General features: G+C 45.0%; 1 protein-coding gene across 6 annotated transcripts in view; it reads left to right on the forward strand.

The window, feature by feature from the left end:
• The first annotated feature begins 4,215 nt into the window (after positions 1–4,215).
• TTC39A (tetratricopeptide repeat domain 39A) overlaps positions 4,216–26,312 on the forward strand; it is a 42,989-nt gene continuing 20,892 nt past the window's right edge. Inside the window, exons 1-6 of one of the 6 annotated variants that reach the window (XM_065071397.1) lie at positions 4,216–4,453; positions 14,844–14,948; positions 20,881–21,012; positions 21,654–21,730; positions 22,218–22,285; positions 25,036–25,100. In XM_065071397.1, the coding sequence (XP_064927469.1) occupies positions 4,419–4,453; positions 14,844–14,948; positions 20,881–21,012; positions 21,654–21,730; positions 22,218–22,285; positions 25,036–25,100 (482 nt within the window). In that variant the 5' untranslated portion in view covers positions 4,216–4,418. Of the gene's footprint in view, positions 4,454–12,113; positions 12,807–13,812; positions 13,875–14,616; positions 14,671–14,843; positions 14,949–20,880; positions 21,013–21,653; positions 21,731–22,217; positions 22,286–25,035; positions 25,101–26,312 lie in introns of those variants that run through there. The other 5 variants (XR_010474159.1, XM_065071399.1, XM_021300060.2 and 2 more) reach the window with 5 other exon arrangements.

Here is a 26,312-nt window from a genome sequence, read left to right on the forward strand (position 1 = left end):
CTGTTTGCCTAATTTTTTGAAAGGGTACTGAGCTGTAAAGCAACATGCAACTGTAGTGCAGACCATGTCAGGTGTTTGATTGGAGTCTGCTGGGAGTGGGTTGATTTTCCTGGCTGTCACTTGCGCCATTAGGAGTTGTGGCAACTTCAGAGAAAATTCAGGCTGCTCTTGTCTGAGGATTTTTGCCATCACGAGGGTTGCAGAGCCCAAATGTTTTGATAATAAAGATTTAGCTGTGAAGGTATTCTACATAAGCATCTTCTGCTGGCTGCTGCCAGCATTCAGGGCTTAAGACATCCTTAGTTAGGGCTTAAGACATCCTTAGTTGGACCCAACATATGACTCTTCTAAATGTGTCTGTCGGCTTAATGTCACCTGTATGTCAAGGTACAGATTGCTTGTCCAGAGGTTTAGGAATCCAGCAGCCCTTTACAGGTGTCTTTGATCCTCTTGGACCAGTAACGCTCGGTTTTAATACACTCATCTAAGTGGACCCAAATCTCTCTGCCTATTTTCTTTTAATGAGTTGGGTTGGGCAGTGTAATAGCTTTCTTCGTTTCACACACATTCCTGAGGCTGTTTGAAATCTGCAGGCTATTTTTTTCCCTTTTAAGTCCCCTGTCAAGTTTCCATCTTGAGCACACTTTGCTTCTAGTTGTGCCGCTTTCAGCCCTCTCTCCCCTCCAAACTGCATGCAGTCTATTTAACCCTTTATCGTGAAACTGAGGATGGTTGCTAATCACCTTGAATCATTTTATATCCTTTTTTCACTAACTTCCTATACCATGAAGTTCTAACTGTCATGTGAAGGTTTCTGTTGTGTTCACAGAAGACCACTGCACTCAAAAGGTTCAAGAGATGCTCTAGTGTCCAGCAGATGAACTTGACAGTTACACTCCCAGTGCAAGTTACCTGAAGCAACTTAACTAGAAACTGCATTGGAAGAATGTACTGGGGATTGATGATAAGTCTGTTATATTACGGTGAAGCACTGACAAACAATAAAATGGCAATAAAGGTGCTTAATGAAGGAACTGGCATAGGTTGAATTCAAGTGACGTTCTGGAAAACTGCCTGCTTCACCACAGGTGAAGGTGACGGTGGGTGAGGGACAAACCGAACTCGCAGTGGTGGCTGCGGCACAGCCGCCGCTGGGGAGGAGCAGCACCCACCCAGACGGTCTGGGCACCCTTCTGTGCCCATGGTATCTCTGCTGTTCATAGCAGCAGTCAAACTCGCTACCTAAACAGCTGGAAAGCTTGTGTTCCCAGGGAGCTCCGAGCCTGCAGCTCTGTGCTCACTGCAGAACTGTAACTCGGTACCCGCCCGGGGAGGGCAGACAGCTTAATATAAAGAGATTTCTTATGTGGAGAAAAGTAAGCGGGGGGGAGGTAAAAACACTTTCCTCTAGTGCTTATGGACTGACAGATGAGTAAGAGAATCCCTTGTTGCAGGTTTTCGTGGGAAGCTTCACGGAAAATTTTGCTTGTGTCTATTACCCCAGAAAAGATGGGAAGGAACTTCTAATTTTTCAGGTGACAAGCCATCAAGTCAAGGTCAGTAATACCAGGTAACAGAAGTAATTTTCATCCACCCTCTGTTTAAAGAAACATGAACAATAAAAAAATACATAAATAATACCTCCTGCACTGCCATTCCTTGCTCAGAATGACTTAAGAATTCCCGTTGTGCCAAAATTGAGGTATCTAGAGCTGCTAGGACCTTAGATTTTAAACTGAAAACAAAAAGCATTAGTGTTTAAAGCAGGTGATCAGGTAACTAGCCGATAGAGGGAGAAATGCTGCATTGTTTGGGTGTGTGTTGAAGAGGTCAGGATGTTGTTTCTCATTATCTCGTGCCAATTTATTAAATCATTTTGGACAAACCATTTCTTAATGCTAATCTGCTTCCTGTTTTCTAAGTGACAATAGGTCTGATAGCATATTACGTAACTGCTCTAATTTAGAATGACAATATTGTCCACAGTAAAAGGTATTTTATCTCGTTTACTTGTGTGTATCTTATAGAAGAGATGGATTCCAGGGCTATACAAGTAACTGGACACAGATTAAGAATTTGACAGAAGTGTTTTCTTGAGGGTTTCCTAATAGTTTGCTGATAATACAGGGTGAAATTCCTCCCTTTGACACAGGGGTCTGTCCCAGCACCAGGTCCTTGTAACAGCACCTGCAAACCGCTGACTTTCTTGGTTTTGTCTGGTGGTGCCCAGGTCAATACAAGGATTCATCCTGATCGACTTGCTCAGACTAATTTTCCTGTGTGGACAGATTTAATATTTATACTGTTGAACTATATAGCATTGAACTTCTTATATTAAAGCCAAAAGGTCTTTAGGAGTGTTTTCCACAGAATTTGGTCTCTCTTGAGATGTTACAGGAACAGGTGTGGTCCCTCACACAGAAAAAGCTAATTTCGAAAGGCTTAATAGTTTTTTAAATAAAATTCTTCTTGTAGATTTTTTTTTTTAATACTTCTCCAAAGCTCTATTAATACCTCCTTATTTTTCAATGCTCTTCTGTAACATAGACTGGGGTCTTTGAGTGCTAAAGAGTTCTGAGGAGCTTGGACTATGAATCCCATTTTGGGCCCACATCCAGTAATAACTTTTACTGAATAAATAATTCAGTTGAGGTTGAAACCAGTGACCTAGAACCCTGAAAACTGTATGTAAAAGTACTTGTTGACTGTTAGAGTTGTAGATTTAAACTATCTAATTTTGCTTAATATGCTATCCATTTATTTAAAAATATGTATTTTACTGTCAGATATTAAAAGCACAACTGTTCACAAACATAAAATAATATGCTCAGAAGAATAATTCAAACTGCGGTTAAGCTAATGATACAAATCTGTCTTTCTGTTTTATCTTTTTCACCTGTCCCTACAACATAGAATTCCTAAAAGCTGGAAAAAGCAATTTAGAGTATATTCTGGGGTGATTATTAAAGAAAACGTTCTTTAGGTTAAATGTGGCTGGCTATTGAAAATGGGTTGTGTCTGAAGTGCAGAGTCTTCTCTTCATTATGAAACCTGTGAGCTGGAATGTGTGAGCCTCACAATTCGAAAAGCTCAAGGTATGTAACAGGCGCTTTGCATCTGCACCAAAATAGCTCTGTGAAGGTGCCTGTCACCACTCCTTACAGTGCCCATCATTGATCAAAAATGTTTGATTTATCCAGCTCAGTCACGAATTTCGGCCCGTTGGCTGAGGAGTCACGCTCAGGCGGATCAGGCCAGGTGAGGTCTGCGGTTGTCTCAGCTCCTCCAGGAGCGGCTGCGCGGTGCCCTGGCGCGGGGCCTGTGGCTCCGCACACCGCCAGCCGCACTGTCAGTGTCAGGAGCGGCTGTGCGGTGCCCTGGCGCGGGGCCTGTGGCTCCGCACACCGCCAGCCGCACTGTCAGTGTCAGGAGCGGCTGCGCGGTGCCCTGGCGCGGGGCCTGTGGCTCCACACACCGCCAGCCACGTTGTCAGCGTGCAGCTAACAAATTCTTTCCTTTTTTAACCTTATACACCCACTGTTCTCATTAATGTGCCCATTGTTTCTAAATGTCAACCCAGTCCTGTTTGTCCTGCCACTCCCTGGGCCGCATGTACCTTTGCCTTCTTTCCCCACTTACTTCCTTCCACAAACTCCTTTATTTTGTTAATCTGTTCTTATCCCTGTAATCTGAAGTTGCATGATTGATACAAGTGGACAAATAAAAACAATTTTTCAGTTTTGCATGCCTGTTAGTAATGTCAATTGGTTTAGCTTTTTCGAGTTGTATTATTTTAAATAATTTGTTCACAAACTGATAAATCTGAACTGTAAACACTGTTGGGTGTTACTCCTTTTGTACAATTCACTGACCGTTGTGTTTCTCCGCCCAGGCAAACACTCTCTTGGGAACAGGCTCCTACAAAGTCTAGGCTAATTAGAAATTCTGCTAAATGTTAATTATATTTTCCTGGGTTTGTCTTTTTCTGAAGAGGAATAAATGACTCTGATTCTAGCACACAGTACGTGTTTTCCTCTCAGCTGCTCTTGGGGCTCCCGCAGGCCTCCCCGCAGTTCACCTGCTGGCTCAACCCCTTCGCCTCCGCAGCGGAGACCCCGCGGCCCGCAGCGGCCCCAGCGGAACGCCGGACTCCCGCCGCTCCGGGGAGGGCGGCGCCCCGCTCCCTGCCCGCCGCCGCCGCTGCCGGAGGGGCGGGCGCTGCCGCCGCCGCTCTCACCTGCGGGGGCGGCCCCTCCGCCCGGGCCGGCCCTGCCCGAACATGCGCCGAGACGCCGCTTCGCAGCGCGCGGGGTGGCTGCGGCTGCCGGCCTCGGCGCGGAGCAGCGGCACCGCCAGCCCTCGGCTCGGCCTCCCTTCCCGCAGCCGCTGGAGCCGGGGACGCCCTTCGTGACGCCTCCATGGAGTCTCGGGCCGGCAGCAGCGGTGACACCCGGTATGGGGCTGGCGGGGGGGCGTGCAGCGGGGTCTCCCCCGGGGAGCGGCGCCGCCCCTGAGGCTTTGGGGACTCTCCGTCCCGGGTCGGAAAAGGGGGCGGCGGTGGCGGGAACACCCGTCCCGGTGCCGGCCGGAGCTGAGGGTCTGGTCGCGGGCGGCTGCGGTGCCAGATGGGGGCTGAGGGCGGCTCGTTTCCCGGGTCAGCAGTCGCCTCGGTCTGGAGCCCGTAAATCGAGTCTGGTGCCTGCCTGATCACTCCCGGCTGGCTGCGGGGAGCCGGAGCCTTTGTGGCTTCAGCCCGGCCCGTCTCCCGGCTGCGGCCCTGGGGCCTTTCCCCCCAGGCGCACGCAACGATGGACAAACGACTCTCCATCTGCTTAACGACCTGAGTGCAGCGACTGAAGGGGCAGAAACCGTTTTTCTTTATCTCGGGGCCTTTTTTTTTCCTTAGACAAAAGTATTATCTTAAGCGAACCTACATACCTGTGCTGCAGCCCTTCGGTAATTAGCAGTTCACGTTGGTCTTCAAAGAGTTATTCGAGTGTGGTGTCGTGTCTCCGAACCCTGTGGAGGACCCAAGTGCTTCTCTTGGGCGCTTTGCGCAGTTCGCAGCACTTTGCCGTGGCTGTAACTCGACGCCTCGGTGCTCGCCCTTCCCACGGAGCGGCAGGTGGAACTTGCCTTTCCCCTCTCCACGGGTGCGCTCCCGCCGCCCCTAAAACACACACACGTCCGTTGTGTGCGTGTGCGGGAGTTGGTTCTTCGCGAGCTGAATCGGTGTGCAAATAGCATTCTTCCTCGCTGATGACAGCACGTTGAATTGTAGATGTGGCTGCGTTAAAGGCCTGTTTGACATAATACCTTTGAAAACATCTGCTTTGTAATGCATGCAGGAGTAGGAACTTTTAAGAGTGCAGTTGTTTGAGAGGTCAGCGAGCAGTAGAAGAGAGGTAGAGGGGCCGTTTGTGGCTCTTTGTGGAATGTTGGAAATGGTGTTTTGCTCTTTCCCTGCATGTTTTCCCAGTATTTTAAAGTTGAAAAGAGCAAACCTAAGCCCCAGGCTTCAGTTCATCTGCAGAAACCATGATGGAAAATGTTTCCTGAATTTTAGATGATATAAGGTACACAAGAATACAGATTTTTTGCTGGCATCTGTATTAACATTAGAGCTATTGCCGAGACTGGAAGTAGATGGTCTAGTGCGACTTAAAGCAGCAAAGTCCTTGCTAATCATCCAAAATGTCACGTATTAGTGTTTCTAATAGCCTTGTTCAATTTTATTGCCATGTTCTCTCTCGATAACTCTTTAGTGGACCACCAAATTTTAAAATTATGTTTTATTTTTATTCTCAATGCCGTTTTATTTTTATTCTCAATGTTGTTTGCAACAATGGTTTTAAATGGCATGAAGCAACTTCCAGGTCTCGTGTTTGCGTTGACAACAGCAGCAGCAGAGGCCGAGGGATTGCGGTTGCCTTGCGCTCAGGGCAGGCGGGAGGCCGCCGAGTCGTGCTGGGCTGGGCTGTCCCGAGTCGCTGCTGTTCCGAGGCTGCTGGGGAGCTTGGCGCGGGGTCTCATCCTTCTGCAGCTCCAGCTGCTGGAACCAGCTCTTGTGTTCGGTTGTTGCACCGGGACGTAAAGTGCTTCAGATGTTTTGTTTGCTGTACTACAAAATGTTGAAAACATATATGCATATCGGGATTTTTGCTAATTTTGGGAAAAAAATATTACTGTTTCCCTATCGTAGTTCACATTTTACTTGAAATGCTCCTTTAAGACCCCAACGAAGCTCCCAGACAATGTTTTTGCAGGGCTGAGCTTGTGGTTTCTTAGGTTTCAGGTGTATTTTGGGAGCAGATTGAAACGTTTAGCTCATGGTTGGAGGACACGATGGTCTAGTGGACTGGTTAGAACTAAAAACAAAATGCCAGGTTTTTTGAGTAGGAGTGATGGAACATGACCTGCTGTTTTTGCAGATTTTCAGCTTTTGTCTTCACTTTGATAATAGAACTTTTATCTTTTGTGGAAAAAAACAACTATGAGAAGAGAGTAGTTGTTCAAATGGTAATTCAGATACACGTGGCCTAATGGCTTGAACGTCAAATGCAGGTCGAATAGAATGCAATCCTGGACTTCCATGCAATTTTACCTTTCTCTTTGGCTCTAGCTGAAATTGTCACCCTGAACGCATGAAATCTTCTCACTGCGTACGCATCCAAGTTTCTGGTTTCGACCAGTCCGTGTCTCCTGTCAAAGAGAAAAGAAGCCAGAAGGATCCCACACTGTTCCGATTGAGTTCAAAATCAGCCGTGCTCTTGCTTTTGTCCTCATGTAGCTTACTTAGTTGTTTTTTGCTTTGAAATGGAGAGAGTACGAACTGTCTGCTCGAAGCCATCGAATAAGAATAACTCTTCAAAATGGCTTTAGAAACAGGGAGTGCCAAGAAAACTCGGTACTAGTGCTTCTGTTCTTGAGCGTGGATTGAGCAGGCGGGGTCAGGAGGGTGATGGCGGGAGTGCTGTGCTGGGTTCACGCGGTGGCAGAGGAGGCGCCGCTGTCCGGCCGGAGCTTTGGGGCAGCGCCGGAACACGACCTGCGCTTGTTGGAAGCGCTCGGGGAGGCACAACCAGCAGTTCCACGTGAAGCAACAACCCCTACTCGTTAAAGTACTTTGTGTCATTCCTATATATATTTCTGTATGAGAACCTAAAGTACTGTTCCACAATGGAACTGAAACAAAAGCATCATAGTTTTTTAAGTTGTAACAAAACATATCATGGAGTAATTAATTTTCAAAATTCCTTGCATAGATTTAGTGCAAAAAAAAAAACACAACAAACCACCATACCAAAAAAATCAAAGGAAGCCAACCAACCAAAACCAAACAACTAAACCAAACCAAATACCAAACGAAGAACCATTTCAGCTCAGATGAACTGCTTGAGGAACGTGCCATTTGTCCCAGCGTGTGTGCTTCGTCTCTTCATGTTTGTCACCACACTGACGTCTGAAACCAGCGGAGTGTGAGTCCGCAAGAGACAAGCGCCAAGTGCTGAAGGTGCACGGGCAGCTGCTTAGCGAGCTGCCGGTCAGTCTGCATTATTGCTGCGTAATCAGAATGGAAAGTCGCGTAACGTCCCTCCCTGAATTCTCACCGAATCTTATTTCAGAAACGACACAGAACTCTGCCTTGACCCCTTACAAAAGCGAACCTCACTGATTTTGTCTGGCCTCTCACTGTGAATGTGGCAGATGTGAGCCTGCATTTTGCTGAATGCTTTTTCTGTTTGTTTGCTGGGTACCTGATGTGCTCAACACTATTGGAGACAGTGGCCTAGTGCGGCTCTTGTTGGTTTCTCATTAGTTTTAACAGGAGCAGGATTAGACCTTTAACAGTCGGGGTAACCGTGTCAGAAGTGTGTGCTGAGCAGAGGCACTGAAGCTGTGGGAAGTCAGAGCGCTGTCAGAAGAGAGCGAATGGATATTGCAAGGTTGTGTAAGACTCGTAAAAAAACCCCAAAAGGCATGATATGAATCACATCTGTCCTTCAAAGTGACAGAGATTGTAGAGCATTTGAACTGAAAAGGAGGAGCTGTTAAAACTTGTGAAGCATCAGTACAGGCTGATTTATGAAGAAATATTGCTCTTCATTGCAGCGTTCATGTAAATTTCTTTAATGCTGGATATTTGTTGTATTTTATTTTGACCCGACGTGAGCTATATTTTTCTGCCTACATTGCAATAGGTTCTTGCAGTTCCAGGATGCTCTGTTTCCTAATTTGTAATTCGCCAGGCTATACTTTGCATATATATGGGGTTTTTTCCATTCTCTTTGATGCAGGCAGTTCTACTGACTGTGAATAATCACCCACAATGGTGCGTTTAGCTCTTTGTGAGCAGTTGTGGCAGCACAACACGGAAAGGGAACTGCAAAAATGACACCAGGATGTTTTGTTTGTCTGAACAAACCTGCCTTAATGAATTTATTGCATTGTTTGCCCGTTCAAATACAGGATGAGAACTGCGAATGTGATGCAACCTGCATCCTGCTTGGTTCAAGTTAAACAGCAGTGGAACCAGGGGCAGAATGCGAGTCTGCGCATTCCCTGGACTTTGTTCTGCTCACTTGACTGCTTTGCCGCAGCCCTTTGTTTTGTGAAGCTTTGGCTGAAACAGAAGGGCTGAAAAATTGAGTATCTTAAACAAAAAATGAGGCATCAGCAGCTTGGTAGTTTCAGAGCTGAGTTAACCTCAAAAATAAACTTTGTCCTACTCCACGTGCAACTTGAAGTACTGGCTGCGCTGGCCTGAATTCCACAATTGCATCACTGTAGTGTCCCCGTACAGAACGTGCGGAGAGCGTGGATGCTGAAACCTCTCCAGTTGCTCTGCTGTTACAAGCGATGCTGTGTCTGCGGCACCGAGGAGTTTTCGTCACGGGCCAGAAACGTGTTCAACAACGCAGAAGGATAAATGCCGAGGTGTTACTAGCTTGGCACAGAGAACAGGAAGGAATACGGCAGAATTAATTTTCTTGCATTAACTTATTTGCTTTCAAATTATGAAGAAGTTTCTGTTTTGTCTGGTAACTGAATAGTAACAAAAGACTGTAAGAGCTGCGTACTGGTTCTCCTGTTCACGGTAGTGAGAGCGCTGTTCATCCCAGGTTATTTCTGATCTCATGTGGTTTTGGAACTGTTTGCAAAAGAGGAAAAGAATTCTTCCCAAGTGATGTGCTTTTTGTTTCCTTTGAATGTAGGGGTTTTTTCAGCCTTGGGCTCAGAACGTTTGTAATGCAGTGTTGCTCAAAGCAGTCATCTGTCTAGAAGAGTGGTGGTCATCGATTTAGGAATGACCTGCCCAGCTGGAAAAGGCTCGGGAAAGTTACCCCCAGCGTGTCGTGTAGCGTCCCTGATTATCCAGCGTTATCAGAACAGAAAGTGGAGTCACGGCAAGAATTTCTGTATTCAGTGGTGATATTTATGAGAACGTGCAGTGAGGACACCCGGGTGCCGGTGGCGGCATCGACCGCACGTGGCGGCCTCCGTGTCAGCGCGCCAGTTGCGTTGGACGTGTCTCAGATGTGATTTTGTTAAGAACTGAAATGCGGACCTTCGAAAGGTGCCTGGGGGTGCTCCTCACACCTGTGGACGGTTTGCGGTCTCGGTGCTGATGAAGCCCAAGCGGCACCGTGTCTGTAGGGCGCAGGAGGGTTTTACTGTCTCCCTCCTCTTTGCAAGAAGATGAGTCTGCTGTGGGCACATGAGACTGATCTCTCTTCAGTTCCATTTCATGCTCTATGAAGAGATAGTTTAAGAAATTATTCCCTTTTTTTTCTGACTATGTGGCTAGAAGCAACCCTCTCTCAATCTCTTTCTAAGGATAGAGAGAACGTAAAGCTAATTGTTGTTCTTGTGTATGTAGTGAACTTTCCACCATTGTAGTAATAAGCATATGTGCAATTGATGCAGGTAGCTTGAAACAGCTCAAAAATATGTGTTGGTGCAATCCAGTCCTTTCTACCAGTGCTCGGAGTGTTTGTGTTGACTTTAATAGCATAGTATTAGCCTTATCGCGCAAAAATTGAAACCGTGTTTCACAGAGAGCCTTTGATATAAAGGGAGTAAAAGAGGACAAAACACCGTATTGTCCAGATTGTTCAATATAAAATGAAAAACAAATACTTCAGAATTACCTAACAGCAAACCCTCCAGGCGAGCAGCTGTCTCCTTTGCGCTTGGCGTGGCGGGTCTGGGCGCCGTGTTGCAGAGGGGATGCTGGGGGCCAGCACCGGCAGGGCTGGGGCGGCGCTGGAGCCAGAACGCAGGCTGGGTTCACCAGAGGCGCGTGGTCGATGTTTCTGAGTGAGATGGGGGCAGCGTCAGTCATTCTGAGCCCCGTTGCGCTGGTGCCGTCCCAGCCCCTGAGACAGAAGTCCCTAGTATGATTATAGAGATTTTGATGTGAAATTTCTTTGGAATGGGAATGTAATATTTCCATTAGATGTTTTTCTTTGATCTTGCATCTTGCTTGCTTTGCGTGTTTGAGACTAGTCTGCGTTGGGGAAAACACGATGTACGTCCAGTATTCCTGCTCCGAGAGTCTCCCGATAGTGGAGAGAAGAGTCAGCTCCAGGGTCACCAGCGCTTTGTTGTCGCGTGGTGGTTTCTCGTCAGCTGCTGGTTTAGCTCAGTCGCGCTTGACTCTTCCCCCAGGTTAAGTTTGCGTGCACGCTACCTCAGCTGACTTACGCAGATAACGTAGATTTGGCAGAGAAATGCATCCGTATTTTGGATATGACCGATTTAACTTGCTTTCAGTGTTTCACAATTCTGAAGGAGCTTTTGAATTACTATTAAAAGTGTTACTATAAAGGCACAAACTTCAGACTGACTTTTTTTTTGCCAAGTCCTGATAATTACTCAGGTAAAACGAGTCAGTAGTTCAGCGTTTTGCAGAACACAAAGTTCATGATCCTTTTTATTAATGAAATATTTTGTTTGATATTGCTGTTGGCAGAAAAAGGATTGGATGTTTGAGCAAAAAGGGCGTTGCCTGGGGTGTCCTGAGCAGTTGTGCTGCTGACTGGAGATAATGGGGAGGCTGTGGAGTAAGGAGATCAGGTCGTACCTTAAGCCACAGGATATACTGGAATTATGACTTGCAAAGCACCCCCAGTCATGGTTCTTGGGGCAGAGAGTGATGATTTCATAAATAGTAAAACCGCAGTAAGAACCGTGTGACTGTGCTTGCAAGACCTGCTGCCAAAAAGCACAAAAGGAAAGAGGCTTCTAAAACCAAGGGGAGATGGCCTAAATCTGGAAATATTTCAGATCTCTTTTTTTTTAGAAGGTTGTCTGAGCATATAATTGTTTCCAGAGAAATGGTATTCAGATAAATACCTGCCAGCTCAGGTCTTGAAGAACTTGGCAGAAGCAGCCAGAGCCTTCGCCATACAGAACTTTAAAGACTATTGGAGAAATACAACATCAATTAGAAATCGTATGAACAGCTAGAGAAAACAACAAATAGTGTTTCCAGAGTAGCTTTTGATTCTGCCATGGAAGCACCCTGCTTCATTTTCAGTTGTAACCAGTCGTTTTTCTCAACTGGGAAAAAAGAAGAGGTAATGTCTTTTATCTCATGCTGCGGCCCAGGTACATAGTGCTGTTATAAACGTTCAATGGAGTCATTAGCGGGGCGGCCTCTGGGTCTATTGCAATAATTTTTATACCAAATGCAGCGCAGGTTTTTCCTGTACAGGATGTCATAAAAACAGCAAGAGATTTAATCAGGCGCGTTAATGTCTTCAGATCCTGAAATTATCCTTCACTTGCTTATAATTTTTGGGTCTTCCTTCAGCAGTTGATGTCTTCACTATTGGTACTGCTTTGTGTAATCTAGCAATTGAGGCCATGTACAGGAGAAAATACATTTATTATTTTTAACCTAAGATGCTTTTGGTGAAACTAACTTATGTACGTAGATCATAGCTGATGTAAGTTCTGCGGTCGGCTGTCCTGATGAGGGCGATGACCGCTTTTGCTGCGGGGAGCTGCCCTCCTCACGTACGGGACCAGCTGCTGGCGCGCCAGCAGGGCAGCTTGGGAGCGTACGCTGGTTTATTTTGGGCAGAGTCAGCGAGATGATCTCACTCTGCTCATTAAATTGCTTATACCCTCCTCATTTTGTATGGCTTTAAAGGGAGATTTTGACAAAGAATATGTAAAGTCTCACTGCCTCCCAAAGTTCCAGGAAGCAAGAGAAAGCAGCAGTTTGGCCGGGGGGTTTAAGCCTGTTTTGCAGAGAATCCGTGCCAAGAAGCAGCACTTTGTCTCTCTTGCCTGTTTCTTGTATTTGCAGCGATTAACGCCTCAGTTCTCCTGCATATCCGCTGGCCTCGTTTGTCTTTCTCTTCTGGTTTATAGGTTTCCAATGTGGTCCACTGCCTTGTGCAGAGATTTGGTTGTTTCAGGTCTGTAATCACGGGCGTGTTTGACTTCAGCCTGCATTGTGCTGAATGCGAGGCAGCGGAAGCTGCTTGCAGGCAGCTCTGCAGATCACAGATGCGCCGGCAGCTGCAGCACCTTCCACGTCAGTAGCATGCAAGGGCACACGAAGTTTGTGTGTCACAGGCTGGCTTCCAGACTGCTGGTTTGGAGCGTGGTGCTGGTGACCGGTAGCTCTGGGTACCCGCAATGAGCGGCGGCAGGTCGGGTACCGCAGGCAGGCGCTGCGCTGCGCTCCGGTGTCCCGTGTCCCCGTCCCCCCGGGCGCTGCCGCTGCGTGCTGGTGCCCAGGCGGGCACACCAGTGGCCATGTCAGAAAACACGGGAGGTTCGGCAGAAGGGTGAGTAGCGGCACGCGGCGGTTTTTGCATGTGGAGGCAGTGCTGATCTTGCTGTTAAAAGCAAGAGAGGAGCTGCAGCCGCTGGAGCGTGACTAATCAGTTTGCTAAAACGCTGAGCGCTCTCTAGTTTAAAGTGTTTCTTCCCTACTGTTAACAGCGACAAATGGTGATGCGTAGCATTTCTGTAAGGTGTTTATTGTGTTCAGGTCTTCAGCCCTTTACTTGGGAGCTACATCAAATGTCAGTTTTCTGTGGAGCATGAAAGGAGTGTGCAACTTGCATTTTTTGCTGGAGCTGGCATTGTGTAAATAATTCTTCTTCAGAAAATATGCCAAGTAATTGATATATCTTATTTGTGCTTTGAGCTTCAACATTGTTCTTTTCTTTGTCATCTTTCTGTTTCAAACAAATATTTTGAAAAGGTTTGTTTGTGTTGAATGGGGTAATTCTCCTGCATGACTAGAAACAAACAAAAAACCCAGGTAAAATATTTTAGAACGGATGAGAATATGTTTGATATCATGTTAAGTATGCTCTTTGGTTCAGGAACACATTTTTAAAAGGCAGGTAAGAATTGTAACATGTAACAATGATTGGCAAAGTTTTAATTATTACAGTGAGTAAGGCTCAGAATAGTTAGGCAGACATGATATTACATATTGTTTGAGACGGGTGTCAAGACTTGGTTTATCAGTGCTGGCGAAGCACTCGCAGAGTCTCTTGGGCGCAGGAGGGTTTGCAGCGTGTCTGAAGTGTGGTGACAGCAGCCGCTGTGAACAGCGTCACAGAATGTTTCTCTCAAATTTATAATTGTTTTTCACACATATAATTATGCTCTTATTTTCAGTTTTTACCTTTAAAAACTAAACCAAACCACCGCTGCAGTCAGTGGTTATTACAGACGCTTTTGCTCTGTGCTCCCCTGGCTCTTCCTTGAGATACCACCAGGACTTTGCTTTCTGTTTTTCCTTTTAGCAGGCTGTGTCTTGTACCATTTTTTTAAGGAAGTAACGTAGTTTCTAAGCCGCAAGGCAGATCACATCAGAGCTGTTCAGAGGCAGAAACATGGTGAGGATTTGTTTGTATTTTCTTGAGGGAGCTTTTTTGTGCAGACTTATTTATATACGACATGGTAGTGCAGTGTGGCTCTTTGATCAGTAGATGCAGATGTTTTGACTGTTCTAACGTTGCCCAGGTGACCTTAACTTGGTTAGTACGAGGACTTTTTGTTTCTTCTGTGGGTTTTTTTTGTCCAGCAGTTCTGGTGGGGATGAAGTTGGGCCAAACTTACTCAGCTGATCTGTATTATCCTGTTGCCAGTAACCCAAAGACCAGCTGAGAACACTTGTGACGGGTCAGGCTGACATGGGGATGCTGCAGAGCAGAAAAGCACAGCCTGCGTGAGCCACTGAGAATCTCCTGACTTTGGGAGGCAGCAGCAGTTCTTTGTCTGAGTGCAGGAACTCTTCTGAGGGACAGCGATGTTCCCACGAGTGTGCACAGCTTGGAATTTTCACCCACGTGCACGTCTCTCGTGGTTGTATGGTCAGGAGCCGTGCTGAACACGAGCTGACTAACGCAGATGTTCCAGCAGCAGTCCATACAATAGTCTGATGCAATTTGGCAATATCTCATCCTTAAAGTGACAACGTGATCATAATGTCACCAGCCTGTAGTCTCTGTCGGCGTTACACGCAGATCAGCATTGTCACCCAGTGCTTCTGTGTTCCAGAAACCTGAGCTCATCAAGCTGCCACGCTTGTACACAGTAACTTCTGCTTGTCCAGGTCCTTATTGACAGTACTGGCAGTTTATCTTATTTTCAGAAAATGCAAAACTTAAGTGACTTTCCACATGGCAGAGGGTAAGAGCATAGTTAAAAAAAAGTCACTTTAATGCTTTGCAGTCACTGGCAGTGGAATAGCAGATTATACATGGGAATAAGGCTGGAACTGGCGAGGGGGGGTTGAAAGTAGCATTAATGTGCTGGTAGAAGGAGAACAGATGTGCTGAAGTTATTCTTTCTTTTTCTGGCAGGTCACCTACATCAGACCTCAACGCGGCGTTGCATGAGTGCATGGCAGCTCTGGATTTATTTCTTAACAACAAGTTCTCGGATGCTTTAGCTTCTTTACAAGCGAAGTAAGTTGATCACTTTTACTAGTTTTCCTCTGTCTGTTTTTCTTTGCTTCACCATTTCTCAGGAGAGTTGACTGGACAGCTGGTTCTCTGTTGATGGTCGATAAGACTTCATGCCATTGGTTCAGAAGGGGCTAAGTTAATGTGTTAAGTTTTGGGGAAGACAGAATAAGTGCTTCACGCTTGGGTGGGTAAATAACACAGTTGATCTCAGATAACTGCAAAACGTACAGACCTGTTGTCCAAAGAAGTAACCCCTCAGCTGTAGTACAGTATGTGAGAATAGAAACCATCTTTTGTCACATTTTCCCCCCTCTTCCCGTATTTTTCTGAGAATTTGTGTATTTACACTTTTGTGTCTCAACGAGCAGCCGACCATGAACTGCCTGGTCTGAGACACATTGCTTTAGGTATTAACTCCTTTTGTTTGGTTGGCTTTCAATAACCACTTGCAGAAACTTTCTCACAGCTTATTTTGCAATTCAGTGTTGTGGTCATATGCTGTGTTTCCGAATTACACTGCAGCCCAGCGTGTGATAGTGGCCCAGCTGCAAGCAGTGAGGTCATAAAATAACTTCTAAAATTGTTATATCTTTACAACGTCTGTGATTTTTTGTGCCCTTTCCTGAAGCCACCTGCATTCTTGGCTTGTGGAAGTTTGTGGTCAGTTCACTTTTTTTCCCCAAGTTACTGAATTTCCCTTTGAGCCATCAGCAGATTGTATCGTGCCTTCTTTCAGGCCACTGGAATATGAGGCAACTAAACAAAACAAGAAAAAACAAGTAAAATTCCTAGGTAATGCAGTAGTGTGTGTTCGATATGCGTCGAGATAACTGTCTGCTTTGCTGAGCTATCAGCCTTAGTCTTTGCTGCCAGAATCTGTAGCTTAACCATGTAAGTAAACTCTGTGAAAGACATTCATGATACGTCGTAGGCTCAGACGTATTAATAATACTGGTTTTATTCACAGCAGTGTTGTTTTGTGTTTATATATAATCAGAAGATATCATAAAAATGGTAAGAAGAATAACTGTTTTCATTAAATTCTGACAGCAAAGCCCTTGTGCCCATCTGGGAATGTTTGCTCCGTGCTTAGCATAAAACAGAGAGGGATTTTAGGCAAGGGGGTTTCCAAAACAGTGCAAAGCTAGTGGGGCCGTGGGGCGTTTTTCCTGTAAATCCATCTTTCTTCTATTGTAAGTTGTTTTCGTTCAGATTTGTTGGGGCCTGCAGAACATATTTCATGAGCTGACACTGGTTTTGCACCTGACTATGTTCCGTACTGCAAAACCATCTTGCAACTGATTTTTCATGTTAGCCTGTTGTTATGAGGAGGCCCTTATTCCTGCTGCCTTGGGCAGTGATCTCTGTGAGTGTGAAGCGGAAACAGGGCGCTGAGTGTCCCCCCGAAGGCTGATCTCCATTGTGGACACGCTCCCTGTCTTCAGGGAATGGCAGGAGCCGTGGAGTGCGCACCGGTGGCAATACGGACTGTTTTCTTTAGGAGTCATCAGTTCCTCACTGTTGCCTTTGAGCATGCTGAGGTTTGAAATTGATTTTCACCGTCGATAAACATACTGTGTTTAAAGAAATACTTCTCAGTTTTTACATGCCTGTAAAGGATTTCATACCTCCCATGTTGCAGCCTCACCACTTACGTTGTAGGACATACTCTGTTCTGTGTTACGTTATTGGAGATTCACTAAGTCACCCGCGTTTGTCTTCCACAATAAGTGTATTTTCAACTGATTTGTACCGTGTGTAACTGGGAACAGATTTGGCAGTGCACAGGAGTTAAAATCAAAAGGCGTTTCCTAGCAGTTTAAAAATGATATCTGAGGATGGTGTCCAGACGTGTTTAGATAAAGCTCCTTTTTTGTTTGTTTTCTTTTTTCCTATTAGAAAAGCAAATCCACCATAAAGAAGATAACTTGTTTCATTTGAAAAAATCATCTGGCATTTTTTGCTTCATGTTATGTAACTTGTCTTGTTTCCTCAGCTGCCTTATAGGTTTTAGAGTCTTCATTATCGTTAACAATCATTGTACAATAGTGGGCTCCAATGATCTAGTGGTTTCTGCAGTAAGTTTAATTAAATTAATCTTTTATGTGGAGTATTCACACTAAGAACTCTTAAGAAGTTCCTTAAATTCAGTCACCAGACGCAGCAGCGGTTTTCAATATGTACCCTGTTAACTGTGACAGTGAGTGACACAGAGACCGTCTGGTCACTGGAGTGGGGAGAAAATTCAATCTTCTTCCTCAGCCCAGAGACACATTGAGTAAATTGGTTAAAACTGACTAGATTTTAGCCTTCGTGTAGTTGCAAACAGATATGGAGTTGTTTCTGGTGAGATGTCCCTTCTTCTTCCCCAAGAAATTTTTAGTACTTTAACCAATTATCCTGAAGGAAAACGTGACATAGCCACCTGATAGTTTGCTGATGTCAGATCACTTGGGAGAATGGTAAATAGTAAAGATAAATTAGTGGCACAGAGTAAGTAATCTGGCTTGCTGGATGATCTGCAACACGTGTGCTGCTCCTTGCAGTGTCGTAAGAACAATATGAGGATGATTCATTGCGGGCAGTTGACTTTTTATTTCTGAAAATAGTCTCCAAAAAGCACCTGGTGGAGTGTTAATCCCAGGGTGGCTGTGGTTGAACGTCCAGTTCAGTCCTTTGGTGCAGGAATATCTCAGGTAGGCGTGAAGAGATTGTCTTGCTGGTTAATTGTGAAACTCTTATTGGAAGAGTGTAGTTCTCTGGTACCTATTTGCTATCACTGGAACTTTTAATATGAACCAAATTTACAATATTAAAAATGTTGTCTTGTATACTCCGACCTTTAAAAAGCTTGAAGAGGTTACTAAGGAGACTGTTCTCCTGGTGTGGTGAAATGTTCTTGCCCTAGCAGAACACGAGCAAACGCGAGGTTGTTCAGCGGGGCGGAGGAGCTCTCTCTGGGAACTGATCTAACACAGAAGATGTGATCGTCAAACCGAGAGTGATGAGGGAGGAAGGGGAGGCACGTGGAGACAGAGTGAAGCTCTAGACAGTGCTTGATGAAGGTGGTGTACAGCTCTGCAGAAAGCTCATGTTGGCTACTGACTGTAAAGAATGTCAAGAACATGAAGAAGGTCATTATTTCTATGTTCTTAATTGTTGTTTTAGCCTCCTAGCTGAAACAATTTACTAGGTTACGACTTTTGGAGAATGGCTTAGATCAAAAGGGTTCAGGGGTGCCCTTGTTGAATGGCAGCTTTTTGGCTTAGATCAGGCTTAGACCAGACTGGCAGCTCCTGGTAACTAGGGAACCCAGCTGGGGATTGATTAGAATGGTCTGTTCTAGTTGTAAGCTTAAAGCTAGTTGGGAGTTTCCTAGGAAACAGGTTTTTATTCGAAAACACTGATTCATCAGAACAGAAACTTTCTGTGGAAGCCCATGTAGTAGGGCTAGTGGGTTATTTGGACACGGGGTGGACCTTCTGATCAAAGCTGAGGAAGGCGTTGAGGCCCCTGTGACCACGTTCTCCTGACACAGATCTGGTTTGAGCCTCTCGCTCCTGGGTGCACCTGGGTGAAGGGACGGTGGGTCTGTGGAGGGTCTTTGTCACTCTGTGCTGTTGGATTTGTTTCACTTCTCACCGCCATCTTGATACTCGGTGGGGGCATGGACTTGAACCTGGGGTTTCTGTGACCTTGCGTATCCTGCCTGCTGCGTAGTATAAAAGGATCTACAAAAGGATTTTGGGCTCTGTGTCTTCCATAAAAAATACGAGCCCCTGGGTCAATTCTGATGTCAACACAGGCCAAGCTTTTTGATTTCCGTACTTCAGCTGGAGGGAGGAGCTGTCACCATCCCCTCTCAGGTACCTGTTTTCAAGCAGAGTAACCGTGTTCTCCATCAGCGCTCAGGAAAGGAGAGCGCTACAAGGTGACTGATTGCACCCTAGTTGGAGAACAGGCGTGTGGCCGAACTCCGTAACTGCCTGAAGATATTACTTGTAATCCTCTTATTCGGCCATGTGATACCAACCACTGGGATAAGTCATTAATCAGAATATTGGTTGTGTTTATGTCATAAAGGCTTGTTAACTCCAACAGTGTCCTGGGGAAAGTGCTGCTGAGAAATCAAAAGAAGCAAACATTAAAAAAGCTATCAAGTTTCATTCTGTATCCATCCATACAAAACGCGGGCCTTAAGACTTCGGGCAATATGCCAGGATGTAGCTGGCAACTTTAATTGCATGGTTAGTATGAAAAGCATAGAAAACTGTTAAATTTAGTTGCATTTCTACCTGCCTCCCAGCCACTGAGAAGAAGAGAGTAAATATTAGTGTTGATAAATATCAGTTGACTAATGATAAACATTAATTAATATCTCCTTTAAAATGTAAGAAACAAAATAGATGGGACCATTCGTTAGGGCAGGTGCAATTTGGGATCGGGAGCAAATTACTGTAGAGGGAAATCCCTCTTTACATACATATCAAAAGTAGCGATTTTCCTTTTAGTGCAGTGAATTTAGTATTTACCTGCTTTGATTTTGAAAACAAATTCCTAACATTCTGGAAGGGGACTATTTTAGTGCCTTCTTTGTACATTGAATTTGAACCTCTGGAAGGGTTTTGTTTTAATAAACATGAGACGAAGTGTCTTTCCCTGCACGCCCTGAGGCTGATGATAATCAAACGAGCAGGAACACTCCATCAGGCTGGTGGTTTATGGTATGTTCATGTTTTTTCTACTTGGTATTATTGTAACGCAGGAGGCCAAGACAGAGCTGTCCTGACTCCACTGGATTTTAAACCTACCTCTTCATGATCTGTCTGTTCTTCTTGCTCGTGTTGGAGGTGGGATGGATGTTAGCACAGTCTGGGGCTCACAGGACTCACGGCAGCTGGTGATGTCCCAGAATGGTTTTTATGCAGGGTCGGTTTAGGGGTTGGTTAGAGCAGCTTGTTAAGTAGCCTGTGGATGTGGCGAGGGCAACTAGGAACTAGGGACAGCCACAAAACACAGACTGCGGTGGTTTTAAAGGCGTTCCCTGCAAGTTTCCTCAGTACAGCCAGCCTGCTCTGTGCCAGGCGTGTTGGAGAACGTGACCCTTCGTTGTCATTGTGAGGGCTGGAAGGGAAGCACCAGGTATCGGTGTAACGCTGTCCGTGCCAGCGCTGGGTGTCCCTAGACCTCAAAAGCAGATACACAAAGAAAGTCAGGATGATATTACTGCTCTTTAGCAACATTTGTCCAAGTTGTGCTATTTGTCAGAAGTGAGTTAGCGAGGGCTACAGTTTCAGGAATTCATCTGAGCTTTCCCTTCGGTGTATTTCCCAAGTCATCTCTGTTGGACCTCTAGGCCTGAAGATACTGCAACTCATTTGCAAAGGATTAGAACCCATGGGTACTGCCTGAGCGCTGTAAACGTGCGCAGTGTAAAAACTTCTGCCAGAGGAAAAGGTGCTGGCAATGCCTGCAGGTTGGAGTTTATTGTTTTCTTTGCACTAATGCCAACGTTTTTGACTTTCTGCAAAAGAGGCACTGTCTGAAATCCCACAGAAGAATATCTAAGTTGAACAATTTGGGTGGAAGGTCGGCAGAGAAAGAGAGGAGAAAAAACGCTCTGTTTGGAGTGGACTGGAAGGCTTCTGCTGGGGAGATCTGTTTGAAAAGATTCCACTTTGACTGTGGCTATAATATTGTGTTACTTATCCCCTTGAGTCTGTCCTGAGTAGCTGTCCCAAAATAGAAGAAGAATTGGATTGGCATCACGTGTTGTAGTACTCATTAGATACTCCAGTAAAAAACCCTGTGATTCTATGGTCCCCGAATAGTTGGCCATGTGGTTAGTTCTTATGCTTTGTTATGTTAAATACCTACTCATGGCTCCGAATTGAAACATCTTCTGTATTTTGCACCTTGTGTTTTCTTGCAGAACTAAAGATAGTATGTATCACGCACTGACTTACGCCACCATCCTGGAGATGCAAGCGATGATGACGTTTGACCCTCAGGACATACTGAATGCAGGAAACACAATGAAGGAAGCGCAAGCCACTTGTCAAAAGTAAGCGTGGAGAGATTCAGTCAATAAATAGTGTCTTCATGGGAAACTTTTGAAAGACATACAGGCTAAAAAAGGACATGTGATTTCACAGAAAGCATAGGAGGTTGGAAGGGGCTTCGGGAGGTCGTCTGCTCCAGCCTCCTGCTCAGAGCGGGGTCGGTTGTGAGGTCAGACCGCATAATTTAGGGTTTTCAGCAGTCTAGCCTTGAGAACTTCAGCTTACTGCAATATCTGATTTTTCTTGTCAATGAGATCTTTGTCCTGTCTGTGTCCCCACTCCTGCGGTGCCTGGAGGTTGTTTAGCGTTTGCAGACACTGCGGAACCTCGCCGTTCGGTGATGGTTGTGCTGTCTTGGAGCCAGCTGTGCTCCCGCCTCTGTGCGCACATGTGCACACATACGTGCACACAACATAAATCAAAAAGCCAGATTTCTGCACACAAAGGGTAAAAGGTGGACCCCAGGAGGACCATGTTGACTAAGTTCTGCATGGAATATGCTGAAGTTTGTGTATGTGGTGAGAAGCAGAGACTTGGTGAGCACCCGGGGTACATTAGTGGCTGTTTGGGTGGCCAGTTGAATGATAACGTTCTCTGTTGTTGATGCTTCGTGTCCAGAATGACCAAACTCACTTTTCTGCAGATTCAGGAAGAAAACAACAGTAGCTGATTCTATCAACAACCTTGTGCATAGGCAGACCCTTGAGCGCTTTACTGAAGGTAAGATTATCTATCTCTAAATGCATCGTGTTTTCATCTCCTTTTTGCTGCAGTGTGAATTGTGTAGAGTTGCTCACCCAAGATGTTTTTGCAGACTGTGAGTTCGCTGACAAAATTGCTGATGTGGCATTTCCAAAATTGCTGTGTCACCACATCCAAAATTACTAACTTTTGTTGGCTGATGACTCGGCATTTCCAATAGTTACTGGGTAAAGAAATACCTTGAAAGAAGTAGGGAAGTGCCTAGAAAGGTTCTAGATCCAGAATTCCTGGAAAGCACCAGAGGAATTCCTCCAGAGTTTCTGGAACTGCGTGTCGTTTGCTGTTTGGAGTAACTTCAGTAGTCCGGAACTGAAACACTGCAGCAAATTTCAAAACGTTTTCTCAGTCTGAGCTTTGTGATCTTATTCCTGTATTCACAGGCCAAGCGTTTTTCAATTACTCTGTCTGATTGATTTGTTTTCTTCCCTGCTCTGTGTGACACCAGAGGAAATCCACGCGGAGATTTGCTATGCTGAATGTTTGCTTCAGAGAGCAGCACTCACGTTCCTCCAGGTACGGATTCCCGAGGGCTCTTTGGGAGGAAAGAAGTTCAGGTTTCATTTCTTAAAATGAATGAAACGGTAGAAGACCCTAGTTTGACCTGATGGTGTAAGATTATCTCATCCGTATTAAATCTGGATTTTATCTGGACTACCTGCTGATGAGATAGTAGAATGTTCTGTTGTCCTTCATGATTATTTGAAGTGGTAGACTCACTGCGCATATCACTGAGTCCCCTGTGACGCCCTTCTCCAGCCCCTTTCGGATGTGTGCGGTGGAACTGTGGTCAGCAGTGATGTTTCAAACACTCTATATTGGGATATCAGAGTTTTTTATATTATTTTTTGAAAGGATGGTTATTGAAGCTGTGCTCTGCTGGAGTGCAAGCGAGACTCTTGTTTCAGTCCGTTGGGTGTTTGCTTTCTCACTTGTTGGTCCTTGAACAGCTGTTATGGTCTATTAGGCTCCTCACAGGCTTTTTGCTGAACAGTGCCGCCTGTGTCTAAAAGGAGGGGAGCTCTCCTTCTTCTTTGAATTTTATCTGTCTGTACCAATGAAACTTGATTTGTTTGATGGATCGACGTTAGCAATGCTTAGTTGGGCTCCAGCTTTCAATTTAAATTGTTAATCATAGCTGAAATAACTGTTTTTTCTTCTTGATTTGGCCGGACTTGCTATATGACAGTGGCCCGTTTCATCTTTGCAGAGGAGATAATCAAAGTCACATTCACAAAGGGCTTCTGCCTCTTGGCTCGCAGACGCTGATAGAGAATGAAATGCAGGTGGTGATTTTATGATGTCTGGGAGTTGTCAAACGGGCTCCGATCTGCGCTGGTTATAGTTTATGAGCTGCGTAACCTTTGTCAACGGTCCGCCGTGCCCTCTGCTAGAAACCATCGCTTCCGGGCAAACCAGTAGCCAGAGTAGCTGCTTCTGAAGGATTTTAGAGCGGTGATGATGGTGACTTAGTGTAAAATGCTGGACTTTGAAATAGCCAAGGTGTAGGTACCTGTTCCCATGTTCCTTTGGGGTCATGAGTGGCCTGTCGCCCTGGGGACGGTTCGGGCAATATCCGAAGCTGTGGAAGCAAGGCTTTTCAGAACTTCTTTGTGCCTCTGAAAAGTGTCTCTTTGTTTTAAGCACTATTTTCACAGGTGTCTGCTTTTAAAAATGTTTATAGATACATGAGAGTAAGACAATAATTTATTGTCCTTTCCACATAAAGAATCTCTGTCTACTTGCTTCCTTTTCTATTCTGTGTTCTGTTTTTCATGAACACATGAACTGGTTTTAAAAATGAAACAAAGGTACTTGGTTCCGACAGCTGTTGAAGTGGTTAGTTTTGCTGCTTAATGTAAATAACCAAATCTGATTGAAAACACATAAAAATTAGTCTCGGGATTTTTCAAGGGCTGGATTATTCTCACGTTGTTACTTCTGTTGTTTGTATAATGAATGCTGAATTTAAACATTTTTAAACCATCTTCTTTCCATTTTCCACTGAAAGGAAAATACGACTGAACTTTTACATGTGGTTAGGTTTGCCATACCCCTTCCCCCAGCTGCTAATTAAAAACTGAACTTTCTACAGAACAAATGAAAACAGGATCATATTTCTCAGTGGTTATTTGTCTGTGCGTGGTTGGAATTCAAGTCTCTGGGGATATATCATCAGGAATTACGTGTTCATTTATGGTACATAGTTCCTGTCCTCAGTTGTCACTGTTGGTCACGTTGGTTACGGGTGGCTGTGAAGGACACGGGCAGTTCAGCATGAGGCTGCCCATACTAGTTCCTGAAAAGCAAAGTCTGTAAGAAGTTGAACTGTAACTTTGATTGAAATATCTTCCTGACTTAGAGGAGGATGGAAGGTTCTTTGAGGCAGGTTCTGTCTTGTGTACATACCAGTAAGTACAATTGGGCCCCAAATCCTTAACAGGAACAGTAAAACAACCAAATGTTCACCTGATCTAAGCTATTTTCTCCACGGTGCTTCATATAGCCCCTTAAAATGCCATCACAGAAAAGTAATCTGCTAAAACACGTGTAGTCTTCCTATCCCAAACCGTCAGCAGATACCAAAACAAACCAGAGTGACAGATCAGATAGGATGAGCAAGGCAAGAAAGCGCCACTGGAAAGTTAGGTTCCCTCTTTGGGGTACAGCTGTAAACTAGTGGTCCCTCAAATACGCTTTGCTGTAAGTTCTCAGTTCGATATAGCTTCTGGTGTAACATCTTACCATGTTAGCATGGATCTCATAGATACTTGAATATTCGGACCAGAAGGAGTGTATACTGCATAACTTTAATTACCCTGCTTCCTTTTTAGGATGGGAAACTATATGGTGTAGACTCCCGAGGACAAGCAGTAATTCCTGTCTCAGGCCGAGCCAGGAGGTGTTTGGATCTCAACTGCGCTGAGGGACAAACGAGAGAAAGCTGTTTTTTGAAACAGCCACAAATACACGTGCCTTGGGTGCCATTCATTACTTAGTCCTTATGTTCATTGATGCAAATACGCATGGTCCAAAGGCCACAAGGGCTAAACTAATTTCAGAAGGTATAAAAATAAAGTGTATATGTCTCAACAGAGTAAAAAAATAATTTAATATAGGAGGGAAGTCCAAAATCTTTGTATTGTTTCTTAGAGACTTCTGTTGCCTATGTCATGACGCGTTCAAGGCTTGTTCATCTCAAGAGAAATAAATGCCCTTTATAATTCTTAAAAATCCATATCACTAATGTGTTTCTATTCTAACAGGATGAGAATATGGTTAGCTTCATAAAAGGAGGCATCAAAGTCCGAAACAGTTACCAAACGTACAGGTAAGTCAGAGTTATGGTGTAATTAAGGGTAGTTTCAGTAAAAAGTGCCGCTGGTCAGATTGTCAAATTCACAAATTAATTGCTGTTATTATGAGCCTCATGCCTGTAGCCTTTCTCAGCCCACACAAACTCCTCTGCATAACCAAGGACGCTAATACTATGGTTGATTTGAAATGTAAAGATAGTGGACCCTAATGCCGTTAGCTCCCAAGGTTTACCTGCTTCAAGTATTATATGCTTGAAATTATGGCAAAAAATAACTATTCTAAATGATGTAGTGCTCATTGTGTCTCCATAGCATAATTTGGAGGTTTCACTGCCATTGGGCATACAAAATGGCATTTCTTTGTAGTTCTAGCTGCAGCGTTTTGGAACATTCAAAACCAGTAGCTGAAGCACAAGTAATTCCATAATAAATGCATGAAACTGTAGCGAAATTAAGAGACAATAAACGGAAGAGCTTGCAGTGGAAAGTCATAAATGTCTTCAAAGATTAACCGAGCTTACAGGACAGGGGTTTGTAGGGGCTGGTTAGCACAGCAGAGCAGTGCCGCCGCCGCCCCGCGTCGCGGGCCCCGGCGCTCCCGGCCCCGAGGCCGCGCAGCCGAGCCGCTGCCGCTGCCGGGAGATGTTCCGCCCGCTGCACTTCCGATCTGCGGAAGAGCGGCAGCTCTGCTCTGAAGAGAAGCTGGGCGCTGTTGGCAATGGTCAGCAGCGTCGCTTGTCTGAACTCGCACTGTGCCCATTACTTAGTGTCTGTAAGCCAAAAACATCTGCTTAAGCAGGTTTCTTTTCAAGCAGGAAGTTACGGGGAGCTGCTTTCAACATGCGCAAAAGGTTTCGAAAGGGCAGTAGTAAATTCTAAAAATGACTTTAAAATGTACACTACGGGAAGCAGACTCAGTTGTGTCTTAATAAACTAAGATCAGCTCTAACATATGTAAAAACAAAGTATTATAAATCTGGTAACCCTTGGGTGGTCTTCTTCAAAATAATACTAGCAACAACTTGCATATTACTAAAGTGTGCTTTAACAAAGGGGAAGTTTGTATCTGAGGTTGGCGGTTACAGTTTCATCCCGTACCTTTGATGTGGGAAGAAGTAATTGTTTGCAGTTTTGGTGAGAGTGTGGTGCGGCAGGTTACAGAGAGAACAGTGAAATATGGCAACGAGAATTTGCTTTGATTGATCGGTATTTTTACAACACGGTTT

Source organism: Columba livia, chromosome 8 (assembly GCF_036013475.1).
Source record: "Columba livia isolate bColLiv1 breed racing homer chromosome 8, bColLiv1.pat.W.v2, whole genome shotgun sequence".
In the NCBI taxonomy this organism is placed as follows: Eukaryota; Metazoa; Chordata; class Aves; order Columbiformes; family Columbidae; genus Columba; species Columba livia.